This window comes from Spironucleus salmonicida, chromosome 7 (genome assembly GCF_000497125.1).
Source record: "Spironucleus salmonicida strain ATCC 50377 chromosome 7, whole genome shotgun sequence".
NCBI classification, from domain to species: domain Eukaryota; phylum Fornicata; order Diplomonadida; family Hexamitidae; genus Spironucleus; species Spironucleus salmonicida.
In genome coordinates this window covers 1,213,321-1,235,436 of record NC_090602.1, presented here as the reverse complement: position 1 = coordinate 1,235,436, position 22,116 = coordinate 1,213,321, and the positions used below count along the sequence as shown (strand labels likewise).

General features: G+C 30.0%; 15 protein-coding genes across 15 annotated transcripts; 5 read left to right on the top strand and 10 right to left on the bottom strand. All coding sequences in view use genetic code 6, as the record gives it.

The window, feature by feature from the left end:
- Nucleotides 1-141: 141 nt before the first annotated feature.
- Nucleotides 142-1,656, top strand: SS50377_27505 (Tetratricopeptide repeat-containing protein; the record flags this gene model as incomplete). Its single annotated transcript, XM_067911291.1, has 1 exon — nucleotides 142-1,656. The coding sequence occupies one exon, from the start codon at nucleotides 142-144 to the stop codon at nucleotides 1,654-1,656; it is 1,515 nt and encodes a 504-aa protein (XP_067761978.1).
- Nucleotides 1,657-1,887: 231 nt separating this feature from the next.
- Nucleotides 1,888-2,640, bottom strand: SS50377_27504 (uncharacterized protein; the record flags this gene model as incomplete). Its single annotated transcript, XM_067911290.1, has 1 exon — nucleotides 1,888-2,640. The coding sequence occupies one exon, from the start codon at nucleotides 2,638-2,640 to the stop codon at nucleotides 1,888-1,890; it is 753 nt and encodes a 250-aa protein (XP_067761977.1).
- A 33-nt stretch (nucleotides 2,641-2,673) lies between these two features.
- On the bottom strand, nucleotides 2,674-3,498 carry SS50377_27503 (uncharacterized protein; the record flags this gene model as incomplete). The annotated part of the gene is made up of 1 exon (XM_067911289.1): nucleotides 2,674-3,498. One exon carries the CDS (start codon nucleotides 3,496-3,498, stop codon nucleotides 2,674-2,676), a length of 825 nt encoding a protein of 274 aa, XP_067761976.1.
- A 184-nt stretch (nucleotides 3,499-3,682) lies between these two features.
- SS50377_27502 (Fip1 motif-containing protein) lies at nucleotides 3,683-3,922 on the bottom strand (the record flags this gene model as incomplete). The annotated part of the gene is made up of 1 exon (XM_067911288.1): nucleotides 3,683-3,922. One exon carries the CDS (start codon nucleotides 3,920-3,922, stop codon nucleotides 3,683-3,685), a length of 240 nt encoding a protein of 79 aa, XP_067761975.1.
- A 42-nt stretch (nucleotides 3,923-3,964) lies between these two features.
- Nucleotides 3,965-6,670, bottom strand: SS50377_27501 (O-linked GlcNAc transferase; the record flags this gene model as incomplete). Its single annotated transcript, XM_067911287.1, has 1 exon — nucleotides 3,965-6,670. One exon carries the CDS (start codon nucleotides 6,668-6,670, stop codon nucleotides 3,965-3,967), a length of 2,706 nt encoding a protein of 901 aa, XP_067761974.1.
- Nucleotides 6,671-6,732: 62 nt separating this feature from the next.
- On the top strand, nucleotides 6,733-7,608 carry SS50377_27500 (Dimethyladenosine transferase; the record flags this gene model as incomplete). The annotated part of the gene is made up of 1 exon (XM_067911286.1): nucleotides 6,733-7,608. The coding sequence occupies one exon, from the start codon at nucleotides 6,733-6,735 to the stop codon at nucleotides 7,606-7,608; it is 876 nt and encodes a 291-aa protein (XP_067761973.1).
- Nucleotides 7,609-8,153: 545 nt separating this feature from the next.
- SS50377_27499 (uncharacterized protein) lies at nucleotides 8,154-8,888 on the bottom strand (the record flags this gene model as incomplete). The annotated part of the gene is made up of 1 exon (XM_067911285.1): nucleotides 8,154-8,888. The coding sequence occupies one exon, from the start codon at nucleotides 8,886-8,888 to the stop codon at nucleotides 8,154-8,156; it is 735 nt and encodes a 244-aa protein (XP_067761972.1).
- A 163-nt stretch (nucleotides 8,889-9,051) lies between these two features.
- SS50377_27498 (WD40 repeat protein) lies at nucleotides 9,052-13,098 on the bottom strand (the record flags this gene model as incomplete). The annotated part of the gene is made up of 1 exon (XM_067911284.1): nucleotides 9,052-13,098. One exon carries the CDS (start codon nucleotides 13,096-13,098, stop codon nucleotides 9,052-9,054), a length of 4,047 nt encoding a protein of 1,348 aa, XP_067761971.1.
- Nucleotides 13,099-13,197: 99 nt separating this feature from the next.
- SS50377_27497 (Transmembrane domain-containing protein) lies at nucleotides 13,198-13,995 on the top strand (the record flags this gene model as incomplete). Its single annotated transcript, XM_067911283.1, has 1 exon — nucleotides 13,198-13,995. One exon carries the CDS (start codon nucleotides 13,198-13,200, stop codon nucleotides 13,993-13,995), a length of 798 nt encoding a protein of 265 aa, XP_067761970.1.
- Nucleotides 13,996-14,340: 345 nt separating this feature from the next.
- On the bottom strand, nucleotides 14,341-14,682 carry SS50377_27496 (uncharacterized protein; the record flags this gene model as incomplete). The annotated part of the gene is made up of 1 exon (XM_067911282.1): nucleotides 14,341-14,682. One exon carries the CDS (start codon nucleotides 14,680-14,682, stop codon nucleotides 14,341-14,343), a length of 342 nt encoding a protein of 113 aa, XP_067761969.1.
- Nucleotides 14,683-14,751: 69 nt separating this feature from the next.
- SS50377_27495 (uncharacterized protein) lies at nucleotides 14,752-15,699 on the top strand (the record flags this gene model as incomplete). The annotated part of the gene is made up of 1 exon (XM_067911281.1): nucleotides 14,752-15,699. The coding sequence occupies one exon, from the start codon at nucleotides 14,752-14,754 to the stop codon at nucleotides 15,697-15,699; it is 948 nt and encodes a 315-aa protein (XP_067761968.1).
- A 52-nt stretch (nucleotides 15,700-15,751) lies between these two features.
- SS50377_27494 (uncharacterized protein) lies at nucleotides 15,752-17,005 on the top strand (the record flags this gene model as incomplete). Its single annotated transcript, XM_067911280.1, has 1 exon — nucleotides 15,752-17,005. One exon carries the CDS (start codon nucleotides 15,752-15,754, stop codon nucleotides 17,003-17,005), a length of 1,254 nt encoding a protein of 417 aa, XP_067761967.1.
- An 11-nt stretch (nucleotides 17,006-17,016) lies between these two features.
- SS50377_27493 (uncharacterized protein) lies at nucleotides 17,017-18,294 on the bottom strand (the record flags this gene model as incomplete). The annotated part of the gene is made up of 1 exon (XM_067911279.1): nucleotides 17,017-18,294. One exon carries the CDS (start codon nucleotides 18,292-18,294, stop codon nucleotides 17,017-17,019), a length of 1,278 nt encoding a protein of 425 aa, XP_067761966.1.
- Nucleotides 18,295-18,341: 47 nt separating this feature from the next.
- On the bottom strand, nucleotides 18,342-20,138 carry SS50377_27492 (Methyltransferase domain-containing protein; the record flags this gene model as incomplete). The annotated part of the gene is made up of 1 exon (XM_067911278.1): nucleotides 18,342-20,138. The coding sequence occupies one exon, from the start codon at nucleotides 20,136-20,138 to the stop codon at nucleotides 18,342-18,344; it is 1,797 nt and encodes a 598-aa protein (XP_067761965.1).
- A 229-nt stretch (nucleotides 20,139-20,367) lies between these two features.
- SS50377_27491 (uncharacterized protein) lies at nucleotides 20,368-21,534 on the bottom strand (the record flags this gene model as incomplete). Its single annotated transcript, XM_067911277.1, has 1 exon — nucleotides 20,368-21,534. One exon carries the CDS (start codon nucleotides 21,532-21,534, stop codon nucleotides 20,368-20,370), a length of 1,167 nt encoding a protein of 388 aa, XP_067761964.1.
- Between the last annotated feature and the right edge of the window lie 582 nt (nucleotides 21,535-22,116).

Here is a 22,116-nt window from a genome sequence, read left to right as displayed (position 1 = left end):
TTAGAGGGGAATATGAAGAATCTACTCTAATTCTAACCCTGATTTTTATTTATTATTTAACCATATAATGTCATAATCACAAAATTACCAAATTATACCTTATTTTGCATATAATATTCAAGTATTCGTTCAATTTCTCAAATGGACCCAATCCAGCTAGCCTACATGGCCCTGCGCCGTTACGATTACGCAGCAGCGATCGACATAGCCGAGCAACTTCTTAAAATTAACCATGCAGATCAGTTTGCACTGCTAATCAAGACCCAGGCACAGACTGAACTATCATACTTTGACGAAACCGAGTTCGAGGAGAACTCGCTAGCCGATTTTTAGGAGGCACTAGGTCAGAATCTTAACATTCCCGGGACGCTCCCCACAAGCTTCCGGCCCAGCTCCCGCCTGAATTCGGGCTTCGTGCGGCCGCTAACCGCAGCGATGGGGCGCCCGGCGTCGAAGTCCGCGTCCCGACTCGGCTCTTCCAGAATCGCTACTGGAGCGCTGCAATCTGGACGGCGCACTGGCCATATGACGCGTATGGGTACCGCTACTGTGAACAACTTCCAGTACTCTGACAAGATCCCAGAGAGCTACGGCGGAAAACCCGTATTCGGTAGGGTATTTGTAAACTACCTGTTGCGGTTGTAGCCCCTGAACGACTCCGACGTCACGCCGAACCCTGCGAAAGCGCTCGCGTTTCTGTAACACTACGGAGAGGCCAGGGGATCCGACTGGTTCTACTGCGATCGCGCCGCACGGGCATACTATCTGCTAGGGAACTACGAGGAGGCTGAGCGGCATTTACGGGCCGCGTTGCGCTTCCTGAATCGCGAGGATTCGATTTTGAAACTCAGCCAAGCGCTGGCATGTAGAAAGCAGTTTGCTAACGCAAAAGTAATTCTCAAGGAGGCAGAACTCTAGTTTCAGACTTCCCCGCATGTACCTCTCGCTGCTGCACGTTTGGCTGAAATTACTTAAGACGGCACGTAGGCGCTTAACTACTACTCATAGGCGTTGCAAATAGATCCTGGGTCTCTAGAAGCGCTGTCTGGCGCGGCCGCGTTAATCTCTTCGGGATGGTAGCGCTAGAACTCGTTTTTGTGCGAAAAGGATGCAATTTAGTTATACAAGCGTCTCCTATTAATCCGTTCAAACGATGCGTCTATATGGAACAATCTTGGAGTCTGTTAACTGAAAGATGACCTCCTGGGGAATGCTTTCATTTCTTTCCTTACAGCTCTCTAGAAAACCGGGTCATTTCCTTCAAAAATAGGTTTCTAAAGCTCAGTGCCAACTTCCACCTTGCCCTTACAATCCGATAGAATTCGTAGACTCCGCTCTGAAATTTTTTTGAATATCGGAATTTGCTTTTTGAAAACTAGCGATTTTCTTGCTGCACAGGAGGCATTTGAGTGCTCATTGATTTCCGACTAGACAAATTCAGACTCGCTCACAAATTTAGGTGTTTTGGCCTATAAAAATGGTAGTTAATCGCGTGCAATCTAACTTTTTACGCAAGCAATCTCGGTTGATCAGAACGAACAAGCGAAGAAAAATCGCAGCGTGTTGATGCTCGAAGAAGGCAACGTTGAGTGTGTCTTGGAAGACGCAATCGAAGGCAGTATCGAGTGGAAAAGAGTGTAGGAAATGGTACAGTGATGGATTACTGCATATTTATTCATATTTCTGGAGTATTTACCGATCATAGAGACAAACCAGAACGGAAAATCATATGTAATTTTCACATATTAGATAAATTAGTCATTCTAAATGAGTTATCGCACCCACCACCGAAACCCAAACTATGAGGACTTTAAAAGCAAGCACCCCTGTTATACTGCTGCCATTAACTTTGCGCAGTAAGCCTTTTAGCACCTTAACTATTAACACTCAAAACCCCTCGAATCTCGCCATAACGCCGCGGACGACCTCCTCGACGTCCGCGGCGCTCCATTTCTGTGCATCACCATTGGCCCTGAAAACTACCTGTGCTAGGAAGCGGCTCCCAACACACATCAACACTGCGTCCTTCACGTCCTACGGGACGCAGTACTAGCGCATGTGGAAGCGCGCCAGCACTCGGCTCAGCAGTTCCGCGCTGCTGTCGAATCCCATGGAGCAGCCCTACACCAACACACCCCTCGCCTGGAAATGTGTTACCTTCAGCGCGAACTGGCACTACTTTACGAACGTTCGCAGGCGCGGGTCCAGGAAAATCTCCCCCAGACGTGAGGCCGCTCCGGCGTCGAAAGCAGCCAGCTTTGAGTTGTATAGAGACAGAGGTGTTGGTACGAGCGGCGTCGTGGTCTGCATTACGAAATCGAAGGACTGTAGTAGGCCAGCATGGACTGAAAATGTAGATACCGCGAGGATGTGCGGGTAGTTACGAATTTTCTGCAGCGTTTGAAGCTACTGTTCATGCGAAAAGCTGTTCAAATGGGCCAAAATAATAATTTTAGATGTATTGTCCGGAAAATCATCCGGGCACTGCACTATGACAGAGTCTAGGCTATGCTAAGCATAGAAATACGAAATATACTGAATTAGATACTTTTGGTGCTCTGAGTTGAAAAATAAGCGTAAATTTACCGTAATCGGCGCTAAAATGAGTTCGTGAATTTTTTAGATATCCGTTTAGATCATTTTGCAATAAATAATTACTAGCGTATAATAATATCACTCTTTTTTGCTGTTCACGTCCTCGTAGAACAACTCGCCATTTTAGCACCACAGGAACCCATTTTTAAATTAACATGCAAGGCTGTTTCTGGCATCAATAGTGTAAATTTCGTCACACTTGTCAGAACATATAGATATCATCTCATTACTAACAAAAACCGTTTGGTTAGTATTAGCGAAAAAAACGTTTTCATACACCGCACCTTCATTAATAATTTCATCATAAACGTTATCCATGTCATGCACAACCACGGATTCATCGAACAAACTGATAAAGTACTCATTTTTCATATTGTAACATGTCTGAATTAGCCGTTTCGAACTCTGGCAAATCTTTCGCGAAACAAAATCTCCAAAACAATTAAACTCAGTATAGTCCCCATTATCAGATACACAAATCACATGTCCATTTTCTTTCTATACAAAGCTGACTATCTTATCTGTCACGACATCACTAACCTATAGAGGCTACTACATATTTCGTAGATCAAACATGGCAACTGAATTTTCATTTTAGTCACAGGCCGCCCAAAGAGTATTGCTATTGGCTTTAATCAAGTATGTTTAATATCGTAGATTTGCTGGAGTAAATAAGTTATGCACGCTATTTCGATAGTCGAAGATTCCGATCCCGCCAGTTTTTGTTCCATATGCTAGTACACTATCCTAAATAAAATCTAGACAAATTGGTTATAAAGGAGGAGTCTCTATAGACGAAAATTAACTAGAAATAAAGTGTATTTTATGATTTGAAATAGCTGCAATATTTTCAGGGGTTGCTATTAAAAAAGTTGGCTACTCTGTGAACGCAACAAGAGCCATTTTGAACTGAAAATTATGAATATTATATATTTTATTATAAATAGAAATATGATTGTTATTAGTAATTTTAATAGCCAGATTTGACCTAGATATCGGTGATAGGTATTATTGTTTATATTACTAGCTAAAATATAACCTAAGAACTGATAAAGTATTATTCAAAAAATGACGATAAATTTATATATCACTTTTAACCTTTCATTTGTTTTTACTTGTATTGCTAAAACATCCTAAATGTAACCTCATCAAATCCATAATTGAAATATTTAGTAATATCTTCCCTAGTTCTACAATTTCTCCACATTTTTTCTGGTATTGAATCTAAATCCAAATCCCAAATATGTACATTATTGTATAATGGTTCATAAATATCCTCTTATACATTTTAGTCTTCTATGTTTAATGCATCGTCTGAACTAGACATTTAAGGGGAAGTGAATACTATATTATAAATAATATAAAAGAATCATTTTTAATCAGATTTTTAATAATTTGGTTCTTTTTCAACTTCAAAAGATGCTGGCGCCAATCCTTATTACCAATTAGAATTCACCTATAGCATCGCTTTCTAGAAGTAGTATACATATTCTTAGAGGTCAAATATATTTTTGTAATTTTTCTAAAGGATTTTCTTATAATGATTAAATTATACTTTATCGCTGTACAGTTACACTGCCTTATCTCTCATTTCACTATAACTCTAGCAAATTAAGTCTTATAACTAAACTTAGGATAAATAACTACTTGCAATCCGTGATCCCATATAATCTTTTTACTGACATAAAACTAACGTACCTACAAATAGAGCATCTTAAATAATATAATTCCCAGACAACCTAACAGTATCCAATAATACATCAATGACTAAGGATCTTCTGAGCCTAATAATATTATGTTATATATCTAGATAAGGTAAAAATATAAACCTAGAGGATAATTTATGCTGTTTATTATCTACATAGTTAATAATATTAACAACAGCTTCAACTGGCGATTCTAAACATATAAAATAAGCATTTGAACATTAAATCATAATTTCTACAATCATATTTAAAAATTCAACATCAAATTTATAGAATTGACTAAAGGTTCCAAAAACAAATCCATCTTCTGGTATATTAAAATATTTGCGCAAATTCTATTTACCTATAGGATAACTGGCTGGAACAAACTCATTCGATGTCCTTTCTTTAAGTGTAATGTGGATGACGCCTGTCATTAAATCTTAGTCGTAAATTATAACTTAATTGTTATTAACTATTGGTTTTTCGAATTCATTTCTTTCTTCATCTAATATACTATCTTTAAATAGAATAGCGTGACTAGAGATTTAAAAACAAATAGGTAGCATGATAATCTATTCTGTATAGAAATAATGTTTTTAAATCGGGCAGATAACTTTATCACCAATAATATAATCGTATTATTTCATTCCAGATGATCCAGGGTTCTAGAAATATAATATTTAAATAGGAGCAGGTTTAAGTTAACATATCTAACAAACAAAACTATCAGGCATATTCATATTGATAAGAATATTTATATGCTAAGAATAAATTATTTATGCTATTTTAATAGGATTTTATTCTTTAAAAATAGTATAGGTTATATTAGCTTTTTAGAATAATTGTAAGTAATGTTCTTACTATAACTCAAAGAAATATATATGTGGGATTATTTTTGACTAATCTATCATCTTGAAAAAGTCAATAAAAGCCTGTAAAAATTATCCATCAACACGTAATTATAATAAAAATCCTAATTTACTTGGTTTTATTATTTATTTCTTTTTATCATTAATAAGTAGATGATTAAATGTAAATGGGTAAGTCTATATTTATTCCTAATCTATTATTAGCTAATTTTTTTTATAATTCATTATTTCTATTATCTTTCCAAGTTGATGGAGTAAATCCGGTTTCATTTTAAATGAATAATATTATTTCAACAACATTGGAGGCTGGTTTATAGGCTTCATTATATTTATAGACGATTGTTGGTTCTAGGTTCTATGTAAATAATTATCTAAAGTAAGTATCACCTAATTCAAATCCTGCTGGTGATCCGTATATATACATAATATAGCTTTAATATTGATGATTTTCATTTATATTTATGGAACATTTGAATCTAATTCTAATGCATATTAGTAGCATTCCAGCGCTCGATTAAAATTTGATAGCTTTACATAACTATCTCCAATGAATAAATAATTTTTCATGTATGTTTAGTTTAATTAAATAGATTTAGTAAAGAATTATACCGCTTCTTTATGTGAATCTGAAAACTATGCAGCAATTCCATAATAATGATATGTCTTATAATGATTAATTGGAGCTTTCTTTAGTAAAGGTTTTGCTAAGTTTATTCTTAATTAACATTATAATAAACTAATTATCATAAATAATGGACGTAAATATGACGTATCTAATAGATGAGCCGTATGCAAGCATTCTAATGCTAAAGATGGCTTAGATATGTTATAAAAAAGCTTACCAAGCTTAATATATAAATATGATCTTTATCTTTCTTTTATTTACAATTATTTTGTCTACTCTAGATAATGTAAGCCATTATTTAAAGTAAGCTATATTTAATTCGGTATTGTTAGGTATCTGGCGATGTTCAACCCAATATTTATATTCAAACTTAGTAATGCATCATTATTTTAATATTCAAGTAATTGTTAGTATAATAATAACGATTTGGAATATTATCTTTTGAAAAATAATAAATAATCTGCTAATTCCATTAACAGCCAAGTATTTTAATATTCCTCAAATCTATCTAAATACTTTTGAATAGTATTAAAAGCTATTTAATGTTGATAAATTTCATAGCAATTTGTTATTTATTCTATTACGTCATCGAAAACCTAACCATATTCAAATATTTTTTTCATTACTTCAATTTATAATGGAATCTATTTATTTAATTTACACTAAGAGTATATTTGTCTAATAGTTATGATATCTACATATTTAATATTCAGATTATCTATAAGATATTACGCATCTAATAACTATCCATTTAAAATGAATTCATTAATATCCTATATTTTTTTTATCTCTTGCTATTTTTCAAAAACTTCATCAATTAATGCTTCTTTTCGAAATAAGTCTCTTAATGACTACAACTCATCATTAGTTAGTCCTTAATCATTTTTATTCATATTTATATCTTTCATAAGGATATATTAATACCATAGTCACTCCCACCTCCACTTCTATTCATATGTCTGGTTATTAACTGACTAAAAATCATGGTTAACACTTTTTGACCAATACTGCCGTTATATAAAACATTGTTAGATTGGCAGAAATTCGTTCTTCAGACACAGTATTAGAAATTGGTCCAGGCTCTGGTAATTTAACAATGCATCTTTTACCAGTTGCAAAACATGTAATAGCTATTGAAATTGATCCAAGAATGGTGTCAGAACTTAAAAAGCGTGTTCCTCCAGAACTACGATCTAAACTTACTGTTATCTCTGGGGATTTCTGTAAGATGCCTGAAATTCCACCCTTTGATATTTGCGTTTCTAACTGTCCTTATAATGTATCGTCTTCAATACTTTTCAAACTCTTATCCCTTGCTCATACATCTACTAGAATTCGTAAATTTACACTGATGTTCTAGCTTGAATTTTGTTAAGGTATAGTAGCTGAACCTAATTAATCTGCATACTCCAGATTATCGGTTAACACCCGTTTGTTAGCGAAGTCTGCCAAAATTATCCTTAAAGTTGGCCCATAAAACTTCACTCCACCACCAAAGGTTGACTCTGCTGTTGTCGAAGTTATTCCATAAACAAACCAAAATCTTAGTATGCAAGAATATTTACAATTTGAAGGCTTAACTAGAGTATGTTTTAGTAAGAAAAATCGTTAGCTTAGTGCTATTTTTGGAGTAAAATTCTTGCTGAAGGAACTGGTTTAAAACTATATTTTAGCTAATAAGAAATAGATAACAACTGAGGAATTGAAGATTCTTATTGCAGAAAGCATAGCAGAAAATACTTTTTAGGAAATTCGAAGCGCAAAAATGAGTGTGGATGACTTTTTGATGCTACTAAGTAGTCTTACTAAGAGAGGAGTTTATTTTGCGTGATTTTTAGGTATTTATCATAGATATTTATTTTATATTTCTATATAAACCAAGAAGTATTTGTATAATTATATTTTATAGTTATGGTGATGAAATAACAAAACTAATATAGTAATAGTAATGATATTTGAAGATAAATTTCAATGTGGGATGATATAGGATTTTGTTGGCTTCACATCAGATTATTAATACATAAATATATTCAATATTGGTGTTTTTTAATATTTAAAAATTTAATGTCGTGACAATTTCATTATTTTACACTAAAATTAGCTCTATTATTTTATATTATAAGATTGTATTATAAGGATATTATGTTTGATATTATATCATAAAGAAAACTGTCCGGTAATAAATTAATTAAGAATGCTTTAATATAGTATTAATGAAAGATAATATAAGGTATGCTTAAATACAATTAAACAATTAATATAGTAAAATAAAAATAAAATATAAGGTAACTTTAGTTTGAAGAGCAACATTATTTCATATGTACTATAAATATTTCATCTCTGATATAATGTACAAATTTAATTCAAAATTAAGTATCATTTCACTTTAGCACTATTGCTTCTAGATCCCACCCTTGATCTTATTTTCGATTACATCTTCTGTTAGATCTACTAGGTATTCTCTTAAATAGATTATATCTACTTCATTAGTGCCTCTTCCTCTTTCTGAAGATTTTCTGCTTTAGATAAGAAATCTCTGCCAGTGTTGGTATAAATTTAGCTAGTCTCCATTCTACTCTAATTTATTTTACCTTGTCTATCTCTTTCAGCACGTTTGACTGATTAATTGGCACTTTCCTCTGACTATTTGGTCAAGTCGTGTCTTTCTCTCTTTTTGTTCAAGTTCTCTTGATGATCTTTATGCTTTCTATCAAGAAGGCTAAGATACTCATCTCTACCTTCATGATAACAATCTCTTCTTGAATTGGATAAAGAGCTTCTAGTTTTTGTTAGATTCTATTCAATTTATTGCTTTAGTTCATCTGCCTTTTTCTATCTAGCTTCTCTTTCAGATTCTCTTTTAAATCTAGATTATTCTAACATTTCCTTAGTTTATTGATTATTATCCTAAGATTTCATAGAATTCTGATATTCACTGTCAAAATGTTTATTTTGAGCTTTAGTTGCATCTAGTTATGTCTTAAGGTATTGAATTCTTCTTTCAAGTGTCAGTTATGTCTTGTTTGCTTCTGTAATGAACTTTTTTGATGATGATAATGGGGTAGATGAACCTGATAAATTAGGAAGTGTCGGTGTTGTTGGAGATGACATTTTAGACGATCTTATTATTTTATAATAAATTAAATGTTATATTATTTGCAAAAACTGTTTGAAAAACATCTGGATTTTATGACAATTAGAAATCACAGTACTATATTTTATAAAATATTATTAATTTCTCATCAATCACTTGCATCTGTAGTTTTTACTAATTTCATTCATCGCCTAAAAATACCCCACACTAATCTGAATCAACAGAAGCATCAGCCATTCCAACCCAAAAAGTCTTTAAAAGATCAGGATTTCCTCTAAATTCTTTTAATTAATTAATAATTCGCATTCCTATTAAATCCCGATTTACACCTACAATCCCTGTTATGGCATCATTAAATTTAAACTCTTATTTCATCTCACCTTGACTACTAAATACTTTCAAAACTCCACTCTTAAAGCCAACTAGTATGAATTAATCAGCACCCATACTAATCATATCTTCTTCTTTTACTATTTCAGTTTTTTCTTTTAAAAATTCTTAAAGTTTAACATTTGCATTTTAATTAATAAATTTGCCTTCAATTTTTGCATTTCTACACATTTTTTTGTCCTTTTCCTTTTATGCTTCGTCAACTTTTAAAGATATATGCGCCTCATGCAGTTCAGTTTGAACTCTGTTCTTTACTTCATTTGGATTCACAAGCATTTTTCGTCCATTTTAGACAGGTGCAATAATGTAAACTGTTGTTATTGTATCAGACTCATTAATTTTGAATACATAGTCTGGAGAGCAATATTCCTGTGTGGTACTAAAGTTAGAATTAGACTTAAAATATAACTTTGTATCCTTGGCACCTTACGCAAATGAACTTTACCATTGATCGATGTCTCCTAAGAGGTTATTAAAAACCATACACCAAGAATTTTCAAAAACAACATAAAGCTTTTATTCACGAATTTACATTGTATGAACACTGTATGGAAAGTCTGATAGCTTATCACCTGAATTTTATGTTTGTTATTATCGTTTTCTACGTTTTGAGCCTCTACTTTAAGGAGAATCTGGCTTATTTGGGCTATCTTACGCTTCAATAACTTAAGTATGGCTAACTGGTACTTTGTCTGCATTCTTCTTAAAGAATTCTGGGCCATTAAATATTTTTAAAAATCTTGTCAGTGAAGTTAATGGCAATTAACAATAATAAATATTACCATGTTAATCTGCGAAGAGGACTTGATTATTACCAGCACATGCAGCAGAAATAATACCATGTGGAAATTAACAGCAACCTAAAAATGAAATTCTAAATGCATTTGTTTTTGGTACTAAAACTGAAAATAATCGGGAATCTGAAGATATAGAGACTATCTAAAATCCAGATGTATTTTACAATGATACAATCTATGTAATAACTGTAGAATGAGCACCAAAAGCTCTTATCATGTGACCTGAAAGCAAATGTTAAAATGTCAATGAACCATCTTCGTGACCAAAAACTAGTACATCTCTATGATTTTTCGGATCAGTATCTATTATTGATTCAAAACAATTTGATGCAGGCAATTCAGAAACTTTTTTAACCTCGATATCCATTTTATTAATATCATTTTTCAGTGATCCATCATCTACTACGTTGTAAATTACGTCTTGATCATAAAATCCAAGATCTTGTTACGAATCAATAGATTTTGCATTTGTATGGTAGAAGCGATATTCAGACTCGCGTTAAGAAGAACAGTTCGTTGCCTATCTTAATGATAGTGACGCCATTTCCTTTCCATTTCTTAAAGTCCCTTTTGTTAGGCGTGAGTAAATGTTGTTTGGGTTTGGCATAGGTTAAATTTTCGGAAGTTCTCCAACTGGAATTTTTGATGTTTTTAAAATTCCTTCTTACTATGTTGATAATTTTCTATATGTAACGTTAAGATCTGTATATTTCTAAAAGTCAATAGTTTCCGCATTCATTATAGTCGAAAAATCAATATTGTAGTTGTGATATGGTTTCCTAACAACCCGTGGGTCAAAATTATTAATAATATTATCTTCTGTAGCCATTAAAACATAAAATGGAACCGACATTTTAGTCATCGAATCCACAACACCTTGCCTATTAGGAGCATCGATCTTAGGTAAGTTACCCTAATTATCAATATTATTTTTAACAAATGACTCAATACTATCTAAATCTCTAGGCATAAATGGTGACAAGGACCTTAATTATTACAAAGGTTCATTAATTTTACCTAATTGTACTTTTTACAATCTATATTACTACATATACTAATTAAAACCTGATATTCTCCCATCCCCAGCTACACTTCTACTTTTAAAAATGCGATCAGCAGATAAGGTTAGTTTCAGATTATCATCAAATTCAGCTTATTCTAACTTTTTCCTTTTCTGCTCACTTATATTTTCGTCAAAGTTTTATTACTGAACACTCATTAATAGTAAACTCATTAGTCTAACAGGCTTCTATATTTTTTAATCTTATTGTCTAGTCTTAAATTTAGGAGAATACACATCCATGCAATTATATCTCACAAAGCACACCTACTACTATCCAGTAACTTAGTGATTGAATACAAACATACTAACAACTCGTGAATCCTCAAATAATGTCAAATTTGGATGATCAAGAAAAGCATCTGATTAAGCCTATTACTACTAACGCTTATAGTTCAATTTTAGAAGTTTATATTCATCACTTGCACTTGTATTTTATTTCTAAACTGCATACATACTTGAGTTTTTCGATTGTCTAAAATCACAAACAATTGGAAGTGTTGTATCTATATTATATTTTTCTAAATCCTATTGAATAATAGCAAGATTTGGTGCTATATCAGTAAATGATATTTCGGCGACTGAATTGCCTACTGCTGCATCAATAACTGAGATCTGAGAATCTGAATCTATTGCTAACACAAGATTATCTTACAAATTCGATACAGATTCTCCAGAAGTCATTTCAGAGGAAGATATTACATTAGCAAGAATCTGAACATCTTCTCCAGCTTTCTTCAATGAACCTCTAGAAGAAGGTTTAGGCGGTAATAAATTAGTGTGAATTTAGTCATTGCTGTTGTTATCTGGCGTACTGACAGTAGTTAATCTATTTTGGTTTTTTAGTTAAGCATCTCTTTCTAATTTACGTTTTTTAATTTTATCGGCCTTTTCTTCTTCAGTTAGTTAAACTTCCCTTAAAACACAACAAATATCAATAAATTATTTAACTCTCTAGTTATTGAAAGAATAATATATCTAGCCAGTAACTGATACTATACTTCTGATAGTTCCTTCTTAGCTACAGGTAATAATCGCATTTTCTTTAGCTAAATACATCATCTAGTTAATTTATAACCGATGAACATTCCCAATACAATATTAATATTATATTTTGTCTTAATTTATAGATAAGCAATGAACTTACCCCATACTATCACCGCAAAAAATATTACCATCTTATCTTGTAGTAATACAACATGTTGGGGAAACTTTACTACATAGTAAAGGACTTTCCATGCTTCTAATTGTTTAGCTCCCTGCTTTTGAATCTAGCTCTACTTTTACTATGCTAGCATTTGTAGAAAGGCTTTTTGTTGATTTATTTGCCAAATCCATAATATCCATTCGTCTATCAATATCATTCCTTTCTAATCCTAAATATACTCTATCTTTCAAATGAAATTGTGGATATTTTATTAAATGCTTCGTTGTGAAATCATTTAACTACTAAAAATAATTAAAAGTTCCATCACCACATAAAACTAAAAACCCTGAACCTTATTCTTTAATTTGCACTATTTTTCTTGAGTTTTCTGCAAATTCTTGTACTAGTACAGTTTTTCTTGACATTTAATTTTAGTCATTAGGTGTATTAAAAGGTGCTACAGTACCACCATGAGCTACATAAAATGGATCATTATTTAAAAAGTGTTCCATTTTAAGCTATTAAACACCTGATACATCAATCAAATCAGAAAATACAACATCCCAAACACGAACTTATTGGTCTAATCCACCTGAAACGAGTAGACCATGAACATGATGAAAAGAAAGTGCTGTAACAGCACCAGAATGTGCGGCGATTGCAACTAGGCGTGCTACTGGTATTGGCAAATAAAGATCCCAACCTATAATTGTACCATTTGATAACCCCGCAAAGATGATATTCTTTTTCTATGAATGATGAGTGGCTGTAATTGTTATTTTTTCTGGTGCTAGCTTTCTGAAATAGAGGGTTTATACATACTCGAGTTCCATTGAAAAATTATAATAGATGTTGCTTAATACGATATAATATTGATAATTATATATTTAGTTTATTTCATTATTATACATTTATTATTATGAAGTTTCTAAATGAATAACTACTAGCTTAATTAAGAAACTACTGTACTAGCTAAAAGAAAGCTACATTATATTCCTTTACTAGTATTGAAGTAGATTATACCACTTTCCATATCAGCTTATGTATGCTTTCTGTTCTTGTACAGAATATTTACCTCCGAGTTTTAGCTCGGTCCTCCATCTATTAAAAAATATGATATGTTAATTTTCTTAAGTAATGTTGGAGTAAATGAATTAAATCCAGGAATAGTAGGCACAGATCTCCCAGCATCGTATGTAATGACTACTTAGCCTCAAAAGAATGTTTTAAAGCTTAGCATTCCAACAGCTTTTACACCTTAATTTCCTTTAGTTCAGTTCGGATAGCCTTACTATTTGAAGGTTTTTATTTAAATTGAAAGCTTCTTTGGAACCAAAATTGAAAATATTTAAGAGTTTGATATATAGGTTACTAATGCAAATTCAAATATCTCTAATATTTGTAAATTAGTTAGCTCAGGTCATCATTAAAATATTATTTAACCAACTTTTACTGATATTGATCCATCAGTCTATAATGATACAACAAAATTTTTACCAGAATAATCTGTTTTTAACTAAACTTGCGTTACTGATGTTAAACCTGCTACTGCAGGATTGGTGGTAGATTTTGTGTTTAATTTTATGCCTGGAAAGCTGATTCCGACTAATACCATAGTTATTATGTTTATCTTTACAGGGCTATGTTTTTCTGTCATAGTTTATTTCGGGACCTATATGTTGCTAAATTGTATTTACAAAAAAATATTTATTTTTGCCAGAATTATGTGAAATTTTACTTATACTAAATATGTATTTAACAGTAAATATATAGTTTTTTATTCATCCCTCCATGTTCGAAAATTATCCATCAACTTTATCAAAATCATTAGCATCGTCAACTTCGTCTTCAAATGATAAAGGAAATTAAAGTATGACTCCTAGTAACACAAATGAATAATAATCCGTGTCAGAAAATAAATAAAAATTATCCATGTCTGAATTGGAAGAGTAGTTATTACTAAGACTTCAAACAATTAGAAAACTTTAGATACAACTTAAAATTTCGAACAGATAGGTAAATAAAAATACTCACTATTAGAGTAAATTTAATAAGCGTTATCGAAGTGATTGATCTCATTTAGTATTATCCAAATCAAGATCTTAAAACTCTTTCCTTTGATTTTTTACATAGTGTAACATTACTTTTAAATCTGCATCTACATCTTCATGGACTACTTACTCACAAATCTAAATCCGTTCAGGTATAATTATTTGTTGTTAAATTGGTCTAAGGATTGATGGTAGTGAGCTTTACCTAGCATCTAAGATATGAATCTACTATTTTTCAAGTTCAGTTCGTAGCTTTCTGTTTGATGCCATTTATACTGCTTAATAACGCGTACTTTTATGATATATTTCTTCAGCTTTTTATGGACTCCTAACTCGCTAATTGAGTAATTTCGAGAACTAACTCATTCAAAAAACTTTTATAGATTTATAATCATCATTACTATATAATAATAATATTAATTTTTTACCGAACTAATGCAAGACTCATACAACCACACTCTTATAGATTCTGCAATATCAGAAGATAATAATACTCTTAAGTTAGCAATGACTTATATTTATGATGATACCGCTAAGTATTTAGATTTTGTAGCTCACAGAATTTTTTATGAAATGAACTAAAACAGAAAACTCATTTTTGTATCTAAAAATATTTCATTAGAAACACTTATGAGCATTATAATGTAGAATGAATTTGCAGACTCTGCCCTTTATGACGATAATTATTTCTATTAGTCTCTAGATCAACTTTTTGAGTTTTTCAAGTATCCATATGTAGAGACTATTATTCCGTTTATATCAACAGTTTCCCCATTAATCGATCCCAATCAGGTTACACTGGTACTGGATTTAGGGTCATTTTTTTAGTCTCCGTTTCCATTTTCCGATTTTTTGCAACTCCTACAAGTGCTTCCTAGCCAACCACTAATCCTCTCAGCGCTAGATTCTAGACTACTCTCCCCATCTGAACTCGCACTCTCCCTATCGCACTGTCCGTAAGTTACTATTAATAATATTCCTCTAAAAACTCCTCCCACGAACAAGATACCAACCAGGCTCCCAACATATTTGGAGATCAATTCATCACTTATTAAGTACGCTCAAGAGTTAGCTAAATCTTCGCATTCGGATGCAATGATGCAAATAAAATCACTCACAAACTTAAAAAACATATCTAAAACCTTCTCGCGAATGGACTTCGACAACGAAATGGGCGGGAGCTCCTGGTAGATTAGCGATCAAATCGCAACACATTTAGGAGCCAGTATGGTCGACTTAACAATCGAATAGCCAAAAATGCGCAGGATAACGAGCAGAGCTGGCGTCAAGATGAACTGGAGTAGTATTCAACTGTCTAAGAATGTTATCAGCGAAGATTAAAATAGCGAGCAATGCGGTGATATTGAAATAAAGCTTTAGTGAAATTTTTTGTTATTATATAGTATTAAATATGTTATTTATTAAAATTTCAAAAATGAATTCTCAGCCTGTTTTGTAGTCGTAGAACCTAAGATTAAAAAACGAGAATCAGATGCTTAAAAAGGAAGTTGATGCTTAAAATATTCATATTAAAGAACTTACAGCACATATACGCACTAGAACTGCTTCAACCTTTGTTGAAAAAGTATAATAAATGTAAAAACCTATATAAGATTCATAGTAATACATAGAACTAGAATAAAATTATAATAATCTAGTCTTAGAAAAAGAATAGCTTACTTAGTAGTATAATGAAACATATAACGAATTGACTATAGAAACGTAAAAATCACATAATCTTACTCTTAAATTAACTTAATTTTAAACTCAGATGAAAGAACTATTAACAAATTCTAAGAAAATTCATAAACTAAATTCAGAATTATAAATAGAAAATGAAGAATTAAAAGGAAACTAAATTACATAATTAGAATTTCAAGAAGAAATAAACTAACTTACTTAAGCATTTTAAGCAGTTTAAGATTAGCTAATGCTAGAAAACAATGAATTAAGTTAATAAATTATTGACTTAAAAGCAGAGTCTGCCGATTATAAAAATAGAACGATGTTTGCGAAGGATTAGTAATAAGCTTCATAATAGCAGGCGGAACTATGGCAATAAAACTATTAGACATTGTTAACTCAATTTAAAAATGCCAAAAATATTGATAAAACTGTGCGATTCGGTGATAAAGTTCAAGAGATCAAATGGAATATTGAAAAATAAAATTCTAAAAATGAAGTAATAAAGCTGTAAAAGAGTTACTAATAAAGTCCTCAAAATTAATATTTAGATGAAATAAATTTAATATTAGATAAAGATAATTAATAGATATAATAGTAAAATTCCCCTACAAAATATAATCTAGAACAGAGTTTAACAGACTCATTGAAAAATAAGTTAACTGAAATGTTACATGAAGAACATGATATGGAATCCACTAAGAATGAATAAGATCTGAATAAACTTTTCAAAAATTTCAGAAAAAATCAATAAAAAGATTAAATACCTTAAGAATCGGATATTGTTTTAGAAGGACCATAACATGTAGTCGATTCAATGTATAACGAATTAGAAGAATCCGACTATTTGGCCTTAAATCAATCTGTTAATACATAACCGGATGTATCATTGTCTCGTATCTGTAATGATATGCTTAATTATGACGAAACTTCAATGAATATGGAAATTGAGGAGCTAGAAAAGAGCATATCATAACTGTAGTAAATAAAAACTAAACTAAAGTGAATAAATATTCATCACCATTCTTCTATTTCTTCTATAGGTTCTAACTCGCCAATCTGGCCTCCCCACAGATCTTTTAATTATGCAATTTTTAATATATTAATAGATTGTTACCTATAATACATATAAGAGAACATAAATGCCTCTTATTATTTTGTTGTTAATTTTATAGTACGAATAAAAGACTTAAGCCAAATCACACCAGCTGGAGATAAATTTGAAACTAAAAAATCTAAAAGTAACTAAATACCAGAATTAGTCATTTTAGAATAAATATCAGTATCCAAAGATTAAATACAAATATTTACCTATTCAATATCTTACTATCTAAGAGCCTGCTCTAATGCAGGAATATCAAATGCGGTTTCATCTTAATCAACAATAGTATCTTAATGAATTATGTGTTGACGTATCTTTGGAGGTTAAATAGTAATATTTAAAATGTTTTATTCTAATTTAATTTACATCTTCTAATTTTATCTTACTTCAAATGTCAATTTACCAAATTATACCATTTCCTTGCCATAAATATAGAAAAGCTGACAGTTTTAGGTTTCCTAGTTTGAAAAAATCGAATAATATTATAATTCAACAGGTGACTTAATTTAAAATACAAACTCCTACGACGTGTTATTAAAGAAATTCAAAGAATTATCTTTAATAGAATTCACTACAAAATAATGCTATTTATCATTCACAAGGCTAAATAACTTTTACATATTGTAAGCTTTTTTAATCTATGATTAAAACACTAATGTTTAATAGTTATAAATGAGTATTGAGTTTTAAGTTAAAACTACTAAATTTTAAGTATTAGAAGATAATTATTTTATAACAGAATTAATTGTTATAGACTTAACTTTCTCAAAAACACCATTTTTAATGAGATAATAAGATAACTCGGAATTGTTTGCTATATATAAAGAATTAGAACTTTTATGGTATAATGTAGATCCTTATATCGTTAAAACTGAAGCTTTTGTTTTATTACTATATTCAAAAGAGTAAACTTCAGAATTAGACCCTGCATATGTTTAATTTTAATGAGAGAAAATAGATAATATGGGATCTAATCCAATATCTTAGAAAATATATTCTTATTCATTAATATCTGCTATTTTACCAGAAGCTGTACCAACATAATATCTTCCTTTTTCTTAAAAAATAGCGGTAACTTCTGAATCAAGATTAATGATTTTAATAATACTAGTGGTTTATTAATCATATCTAAATATTTATTTATCATTAAATATTAGAACGTCAGAGGTGGTTCGATCAATATCGTACATCATTTTAAAGTGGAATGAAAAGTGGAATATATAGTAATTATTATAAAATATCACTCTTTGATTTAAACTGATGGCTGTATCAATTTTTAGCAAATTATCCAAAACTTATTAAATTTATCATGCATATAATCTTTTTATACAACTCTTATCTTGAATCCAACTTCTTCTAGACATTAAATCATGTCATGTTGTGTTATATAATTTGTAACAAATTCTTGCACATACTGCTAAGATGTCATCTCTTTGTTTAATACTGCATATAAAGAGTGTTAAATATCTAAAATTAGAGAATCTATTGTTTCAGATACAATGCTTTCCCTTATAATAAAATATCCATAATTCTCTAATTTTTTGTACGTCTCGCGAATTACATTCTACCAATTGTGAATATGATGCAGAACTTATTAGATAGTGGCAATCTATACTGAATTATCAGGTAAACTACATTAGTATTCTAAATCAGTTTATATATATTAAATATTTGCTTTTCTTATATCTCTTATGTCCAAACCTACAATATTTGATTCCTTAATATTTAAATATACCCCTATTGAATAAGCAATTAGTCCATCTGCACATCCCAGGTCTATCATATTCTCAAAAATCTTACCATGTAAATAACTTTTTTCATAAAATTTCTTAAATTACTTTAAATTTCTTTCGATTCTATTTGTATCCGATGCCAATGTAACTTTTTCTGACAATTTCTAAAGAATAATATCATCATACACAAATTCTTTAATAATAGTATCTATATCCTCTTTCTTGATATTCGACAAAATTTAAATATATTCATACATCTCAGCAACCATTGATTTTTCTTTGTTTGTATCAAATTATCTTGTAAATAGAGTTTAAAAATGTAAATTTGAATTTACAGGTATCTATTATTTTGATATAAAGTAATTATTGATATCATAATCTTTCTGCTATTCGTTTGCTTCCTCCTATTAAATTTTTTGATAAATAGCAAATTACATAACATTTTCTGATGTTTCTTTAAACAGCAGTGCAAACTCTTTACTAAGTTGCAACTATATTTCATTATTAAGATTACAATCAATAAAAGTGATCAAAAAACTCTATTAAATTAATAAATTGATATCAACTTATAATTCAGAAAATATAATAATGTTCTTTAAAATATCATTAACTGTTAATATTAATTCTTTTCTAGCCCCAATAATTGAAGATAACTAGTTAACTTTCCATTCATTTGAAGCTTAATATAATATTACTGGAGTTTTTTACATTTTTTAATTAAAATTAGTAAAATTTATATCTGCTAAACATTTTTCAATTTTAATAGATAAGGATGCAAATTAATTTTTATTAATAGTAGTTAATAAATTTTCTGATGTTTTACGTAAAATAGTTAAATGATATTTTCCTGTAGTTTTAAAATATACAAACGGTGATTCTTTTAAAAGGTCAGAAAGTATAAAATCAGAATCTGAACCATATTTAATCATCTAATAATTTTTAGGTATTATATCTTAGTCTAAACCATTTTATTACTAAATAATAATGTATGTATTAGCTTCTAAAAAATTAACTAAAACTTTAACAGAGGTTAAAGCTGATAACTAGTTTATCACGACAACCTTTTTTTATTTTATAAGGGCTTCTGTCAAATAATTTTCTTAACCAAGGTAAAGATATTCTGGTAAACTAGGTAAAAATTCTGCTACCCAATCAAACTAATTGTAAAATTTTAAATACTAAAGTTTAGGAAATACTAATTGAGCATACTAGTTAAATTTTTATGTATATTACTTATATAATGGTAAATCAACAATGTATCCTTCATTCAAATAAAATAAATCCACTTTTTCTTTATCCGTCATTAAAAAGAAGCGTCTTAAATATATTATTAAATATATATAATAATATATTACTGTTTTGATATATGAATAATTATTTCAGTATAAGAAAGTTTCATTTTATTATATCAAAGCGAAATAAATGAGTATAATAGAGGACTAGATCTTACTATTACTTTATAGATATAAAATACAACTAATATCATTTGTCTAAATACTACGCTATATAGCTAATATATAAATAAAATTAATTTCATTCATCTTTAGCCTATTTAATACTAAATCTACAACCATAAACCCAAGCAGTAATAACTACAGCTATGATTATTAAACTGCAAATAATGCTCCAATAATCAGCAGGAGGAGATAATTCTGCACAAGAAGCAATAGTGTTTCCGTCAAAAACGCTATTGCATTTTTATAAGGTTAAAAATTTATCCACTTAAGTAAATGCTACTATTGATGGAGTTTCCTCAGTTCTGAAAGGGAATGTACGTAAAGTATTAGTAAAAACTTTAAAATCATTAGTCTTTGCTAGTGAACTATTTAATTATCTTTCAACTGAAATAGTACGGAAATCTGATGAAACAACGAAGGATAAATCTGTTCTACAAGAAGATTAAACAGCATTTTCAGAAGTATTAATTTTCCTAAGATATTCTTTATTTAAAGTAAAGAAATATGCTTCTTATGATTGATAACTAGTAATTCCAAAAATATAACTATTGACAAAGTAAAACTAACTAAGATAATCAAATATTTTATCTGGTATTAAATCAGATATAGTATATTGCAAGAACTATTGAGCAGCTGTTGGTAGTTCAGATCTGTGTACTTTTGCAAGTTGTAGCAAAAATTCACTTTCGATATAAGTAGGAAGTTAAACAACTCGAGCCTCATTGATGATAACATTACATTCTTCATCATAATCTTGAGTGAACCCAATCATTTATTCTTTACTGTTAATAGCAAGAAAACCATTATAACCAGCAATAGATAAAGCAGTAAATGCCCTGCTTTCAGAAGTTGATTCATATGAAATGATGAGTTTCTAAATTAGATTAGATGCATCCTAAGCAAATGGTAGATTTTCATTAATTCTAACAGAATAACCAAATTTAAGACTATCAGTATAAGAAATTGCCATCATAGGATCTAAAATAACTTCAATATAAGACTGCATTTTGTAATATTCAAAAGGTTAGAGCAAAGTTTTCTGGATAAAGATGCTACAAAATTCATCTTAACACTCACTTACTTCATATTCATACGTTATAATAGAACCAACAAATAATTTGATATTATCTAGATGCTCGTCTAATGACTGAGTATATTACTTCATAAATGATTATTTGTCAATGTGCTTATAAGAATAAGTCTGTACTGGTTGTGGCCATACTTAGGCTAACAGAATCAACATTTTGAAGAGAAATATGATTCAATAAATTATAATTATAATAATTCGCTAATAATCTGTGAGCAAATTTAAAAACATTAATTTTTTACTATATTTTATTTTAATATATATAAATACTGTTACAAAAATAAGTAAATCACATCTATAAATCAAATTTGAAATAAATTTGAATTAATATTTAATATGAATTAATTGGATTTTATGTAGTAAATTTGTGTCTATTTATTTAGAAGTCATGCGTGGAACTACACACGAAATTTGTGTATTTTAATAAAAAGTATTTAATTAAGATCCTATAAAGCTGGTATTTCGTATTTTGAATAGTTTTATATATATTATTTTTCATTTACTTTTCTCTATAAAATAAAATAATATTATACCTAAGGTTTCTCATCAGCAATTATATACTTAATTATATCATCATGAGTTTTAGATAAATAATACTACAACTAATTATACATAACTAGGCAATAATAAGGTTATTAACTAAAGTGAGGCTAAATAGTTATATTGTTTATCCAAGCTGACCTTAAAACATTTTTCTATAAACACAGCAATCATTTTGAAGCTAATTTTAATTACTTT